This window comes from Zingiber officinale, chromosome 7B, assembly GCF_018446385.1.
Source record: "Zingiber officinale cultivar Zhangliang chromosome 7B, Zo_v1.1, whole genome shotgun sequence".
NCBI classification, from domain to species: domain Eukaryota; kingdom Viridiplantae; phylum Streptophyta; class Magnoliopsida; order Zingiberales; family Zingiberaceae; genus Zingiber; species Zingiber officinale.
The window spans coordinates 79,393,763-79,400,146 of record NC_055999.1 but is presented as its reverse complement, the minus strand read 5'-3'; the positions used below and the strand labels follow the sequence as shown (position 1 = coordinate 79,400,146).

General features: G+C 36.3%; 1 protein-coding gene across 1 annotated transcript; it reads left to right on the top strand.

The window, feature by feature from the left end:
- Positions 1–1,731: 1,731 nt before the first annotated feature.
- On the top strand, positions 1,732–3,051 carry LOC122004469 (probable aspartic protease At2g35615). Its single transcript, XM_042559352.1, has one exon. The coding sequence runs from the start codon at positions 1,732–1,734 to the stop codon at positions 3,049–3,051; it is 1,320 nt and encodes a 439-aa protein (XP_042415286.1).
- The last annotated feature ends 3,333 nt before the right edge of the window (positions 3,052–6,384 follow it).

The window sequence follows — 6,384 nt, the reverse complement described above, 5'->3', positions numbered from 1 at the left end:
TTTAACAACAGTTCAAAATGGGCTACGACAACGGTGAAAAATCGTTGTTGTTAGGCTTTTTTCTTGTATTGATAGCAGAGCAAAATCGTTTTACGGAGATAGTGTTGAACACTAGCCTTGACGACAACTCAGTTTGCTTCCTCCTGACAGCAATCTCCCGGAAGTCCCTATAGTCGACTAAAATCGACTATGTCAAATACCAAGGAGCAAATCCAAAGATTAGAGGACCTCACATAAAATAGATAACAAATTTCACATAGCAAAGCCTGACTCTTAAAAAAAAGTGTTGGTGGAACATGATCTAACCATGTTGTAACAAACATTTGCATAGATACCTACAGTTATCCAAGTAGGACTTTGGATTATCCTAGTGATAAGAGGCATGCTCTGTCAACATGCTCACTTCTGGATATTCTCTTGAAGGAGCAGAAAGAAATTCAAACAAAACGAGGTCCAATCCTGTTTTAAAGAGTAAAAAAACAAAGCATGCTGATCATTTCTAACTCCTCTCTTCTTTCAGATTTAGTAGAATAGAAACAAAAAAGATGTTATAGAAAAAGACAAAAGAAAACTAGGCTAATATGGCAAGGCTAAGTCGATGTTCAAGAGAGGTGTTAATGGGTGTCCCGGAGCTATGGTACGATCGTAAGAGGTGAGACAAACACTCTAAAAAATGAGGATTTAAATCTCACCCAGAGGAGTTTGAAAAAACTTGTGATATTCTACGCTTCTGAATTTACTTTGTCGGTAGAAAATTTCTATAGGATGGGATTGGGCACCTCCTGGATTAGTCAAAACTGAATATCTAGATTATCAAAAAACAAAAAAAAAAACAAAATAAGAGAGGCGCTAATGGCTGTGTCCATGAGTCTTGCACCGGCCTCCGACACATGATTGGCCAAGTGGATGGGCAAGTTGGTCATACAGTCAACTACAAAACTCACAAACCCTACTAAAATTAAACCTTGTACTAAAGAAATAAACTCCAAAGCAATTCAAATTATACTTAGTCAATAGCCTAGCTAAAAGAGTTATTGCTTGAGGAAAACAAATTAGAAAAGATTCATATACTAGAATCATAGAATTCCGTATACATAATTTTTCCATCGTAAGGCTGGTCGGCACTTGACATCGTCCTAATTTATGTTGTAATGCTGAAATTCTGAGAAAAATTTTATCATGTCCTTAGGCCGCTTGAAATTATACTGTGAGTTTAGAGGTCTGAATGAAATCCCACCATATCTTTATGATCCTATCACTGTTCATACATATTGATCTATACAGGAGCAGCATTTGATAATGGAGGTTTGTCGGTAGACAGCCAGTAAGTATCAAGCCAATCCATATTATAGGAGGAAGCTCCATTATCGGCAGTTAGAAAATAACTTGGAGACACTCCATGTACAGATTAGAATGCATCCAATACAATTAAAACAATTGAACAAAACTTTGAATGGGAGCAAAAATTCGTTCCAAATAAATATCAATTAGACGGAAGGAGTTGAAGGACCATTAATTAATCGAATTGATGAGATGCCTAGCTCATATTACTTTCCAATTCCTCTCAGAATTTTTAAGTAAAATGCATTCCAAATCTCACTTCCTTCCAAATGTTATTCAATCAATCTTATCATTAATTCCCATTAATTAAACTTCTTTATTCTCCCGTGGAATCTCTCTATAAATTATATTCACGCACCAGTAGAAAATGTATCTTCAATAATTATCGCAATGGCGGCCACCAGTACGTTTTTCCGCCTCCTCTTACTGATCTCCTTTGTGCCGGCCCTTGTCCCACAGGGCACTGTCTTCGACGTCGAGTTGCTCCACCGTGACTCCCCTAAGTCGCCACTGTACAACAGCTCGATGACGCCCTTCGATCTCCTGCAGGCCGCCGCCGTCCGCTCGGTCAACAGAGCTAGCTACTTGGACAGCCGCATCGCCATGAAGACCTCTGCCGACATGCAGATCGGCATGCTCTTTGATGACTGGGAATTCTTGATGTGGTTCAGCATGGGCACGCCAAACCCGGAAGGTGTGTGGGGCGTCCTCGACACCGGCAGCGAACTAAACTGGGTCAACTGCGCTGGCTGCCAATGCTTCAACAGGACCTCCACCGTATTCAATCATAGTGAATCCCTCTCCTACACGGAGTTATCTTGCCTTTCCGATGAGTGCAAGAGCTTTAGGCCGGGTCGTTGCACTAATGATCAGTTGTGCGTGTACCATTACTCCTACCGCGACGGCTCCTACATCGACGGATTTTTAGCCACAGACACCTTCCGTTTCTTCTCATTAGATACGTTCAACTATACCTCCATTCCAAATATACAATTCGGTTGCAACTTCCGGTCCTTGAACACCAGAAATATCGACCCCGGCAGCTACATTGGAATGGGACCCTGGCCGCCTTCTCTGATCCACCAGCTCGCCCCTAAGTACATCAGCAAGCACTTCTCCTACTGCCTGAACAATTTAAATGGGGGAGTTAGCAGCAGGCTCTTCTTGGGACGCGGCAAACCGACAGTCGCCGGAAAGGCGAGCGTCACGCAACTCATGACGCAAGACAGCTACTACGCCGTGCAGCTTAACTCCATCTCGATCCCGGGTGAGTTCGACATCTCCCTTAGTAGTAGGGGGCCTAGGTTGACAGCCGGCAACATCATCTTCGACTCCGGCACCGCCATGACCATTCTGAACACTCAAGTGCTAGACCAGTTGGTGAAGGAATTGATGTTTTACATTACCCTGCCTACATTGCAGACAGGAGGCCAATTTAAATTGTGCCTCATTGTAAGCTCCACACAGCAAGAGGAGCAGCTGCCGGGGTTGTGGTTCTCATTTGCCGGGGCATTGGGGAACTTCAGAGTGAGACCTGAAAATCTGTTTAGGTGGTTTACTCCACGTGTGAAATGCATGGTGATAATGGGAACGAATGGTTTACAGGTCTTTGGGAATATTATGCAGCAAGATGTTTTGGTTGGACATGATCTAGAAAATATGGAATTGACTCTTATAGAGAAAAATTGTACCGAGTTATACAAATCCTAATAAGCATGTATTATGCATATGAAGTGCTAAGTTGAGCATTCATATTTATATTTATGGCCATAAATCAAAGAATTTCAATGAAAAGAAATATGCATTTATTTTATTTTATTTGTACAATGATTTAATTAGACAATTTAATTGAGTAGGGGTAATAGTTTTGATTGAATATAATTTTCTTTCTATCTCTCTTTTAAATGATACTAATTTAATATTACATGTTATTTTTAAAAATACTAGGAGGTGTTTTGAAATTTATTAAGGCGGTTTGAGTTCCATATATTTCCAACTGTTGAAAGTGTTAGAGAGAGTGAATAATGACTAGCTTTCATTTTAATCGTTACTTGTCTATAAGATTTTATTGTATAATAAAAAATAAATGAATTTTACTTTCAAATGATCGAATACTTCCTCGTAATAAAAAAATACTCTCTATTTCATTGATCCAATATCAATAAAACTATCTACTAATTTCGTACCAGAAAATATAGATAGATTAATTTGAAAGCTTAGGTCTTTATAAGACTCCTTCCTACCACTATATTTCTAATGTATAATGACTGAGATGATAAAGATAGATTTAAAACTATTAAAATGTGAGATAATAAAATTATTTAGGAAAAATAATATAATATAATGGATAATTAGAAGAAAATAGATTTATATGAATTAAAAGAAATAATTAAAAAAAATAGATTTTATATGAATTTTTGAATATTTTATTCGGATAAATCTGTGTTTCTATCCTATTGAAAATGGAAGTTAATTGATTCAATTAACTTAAGTTTATATTTCGAATCTAAACTTAACTTTTATCCCCTCAGTGTCTTTTCCCTCACCCCACGCGTATTCACATACAATCGACGTCGGTGCCGTGCTTCTCCTTCCTCTTCTCTCCTCTCACCACCACTGGTTGTTGTGTTTGAGCAGCCGCATTCTGCTTTTGCTGGCCGCTGCCGGAATTCTCCGTCGACCACCTCGAGCAGACCCAAAATCCGGCCTGTCATGTGGCCACCTTCTTTTCGCCCTCATGCCCTCAACTCCATATTTTCATAGTCATTGTCATAGCCACCGACGATCTTATAGCCGCCCTTCCTTGACCGTGAAACTAACCTCCCTCACGGAGGCATCACCAGCGAGGTAAAAAGCTAAGCATTGATTTTCATTAATTAAATGATTAATTGATTATAGTGTTGATTGATTAAGATTAATTACATTAGTAATCAAATTGACAATTACTTATTTGTTTTTAGTTTCCAAGCATTCGGCTTAATTAATCTAGATGACTGGCCTGATTTTCATCAGCCATTTTGGTAAATCAGAAAAGTACAAGTCCATCATGATAGTAAGTGTTCTTACTTAATTGATTTGATGTAAACAGTGAAATTGATTAATTAAAGTTGTGATTGTCCATTTAATAGATCAATCAATTAAGTATAAGGATTGATTTAGGAGATTAATCTAGATAAGTTAGGATTAATCGTTATTAATGAATTTAAGTAATTCATTAATTAAATTTTGATTTGTTGGTTAATTAAATGATTAATTAATTTGATAATTAATGATTTATCATTTACGGGATAGATGGTTAATTCATAATTAAGTCAAGTAAAATATTTCCATGAATGGTTTGGATTATATAATCAATTGAAATAAATGGATTTCATAAATTAATTAACTAAGCTTAGTTGATTTATTAAGTTGTTAACCTATAAATTAATTTGGATGACTTAATTACCAGATGGATGATCTAGATTTGAATTATTTAACGAAGTAATTGGATATTTATCACAATTTAATTATTTAATATTTATCCATGAGAATAAATTATCGATAAAATTAAGAATTAATTATGTTAAAGGGTTAATTAATAGATTAATCAATTAATCAATAGAGTTTAAATATTAATTAATAAATCCTTAGATTCTTTGTATTTTTTATTTATAGGATTCGAGCTTGAGACACATCTTTGACTTGTAGATGATTAGGATATTCTACCATTGAGGTGAATAATTTCTTCTTTAACCTCTCTAGATCTTTGACCTTAGTGTATGAGATTTGATAACGCATTAGTTATATATTTACCTTAACTTTATTCCATATTTTCTATGAGATTGATACATAGTTACTTTATTTTATTATTATTCTACTTGATATTAATATAGTCTCGTTATTATCCATGTTATTCATTGTTTAAACTTGTTGTTTTATGTTAGCGATATCGTAGTATCGGATATTAAGTATCCTACTAGACCTGTGTTGATTATTTAGGCTCGTGCCTATATGCATATGTTAGTAAGACATCTTGTTTGTTATTTAGGTTTGTGCCTACTAGACTATACTATAGTGTAGAATATCAAGTATTCTACTAGATCTTTACTTGTTATTTATGCCCATGTCTATACATTTGTGAGGTCAAACCATAGGGTAACTTGTAGAGCATTATCCTTGAATGGATTGCTACTACTTATTTTATTATTATGGCTTTGTATACACATATATCTTGATTGTCAAACAACCATCTGTGATAGAGTGTTTCTCCAACTGTCTGTAGTTAGATATCTACTTACACACTTGTCTGCCCACGGGACCCGTCCATGGTAGAGTGTTCCTCCCGTATACAATGGCTACTGATTTATCTAGAGTGCCCATGGGACCTGTCTATAGTAGAGTGTTTCTCCCATAGTCCATATCTAGATAGTTACCATTTATCCTGTCTACACATGAGATCCATCCACAGTAATGTTTCTCCTGCAGACAGTGTCACGCTCCGAAGGTATACTTATTCTTCAAATCAGACAGTACCCACTAGTGATAATATAGGAAATAATCGATATCAAACTAATTTAAAGCCAACACAACAAGATAAGAATGATAGTGCGAGTATGTATGCATGTACATGTGAACATGCTCAAAACTAATACAGAAAGCAAACTGTAAACATAAGCAGTGGGAAAAAAATAAAACAAGCAACTCAACAAAAATTCATACTCGAGTGGGACCGACAATCAGGACCTTTGAGTGATACAGCACATCCTCTATTTGCTAACCTGAAAGTCAAAGGAAAAGCAAGGGGTAGTGAGTACAACAACTCAGTGGGTATAAGAAGATAGTGCATGATACTATATATAAGGAGATCAAAAGAAGTAGCCTCAGTTAAAATACTTACTATAGAAGTTCAGCTAGGTATAACCAATAAATCGGGAGTACTTAGAGTACATCCAAATCTGCATGAACAAATACATGACCAGCATATAACAAGCACTGACTGCAGGAGAAACACTCTATCATGAATAGTCTTGTAGGTAGTTAGTGTAAGTAAATCGTCACTGTCTG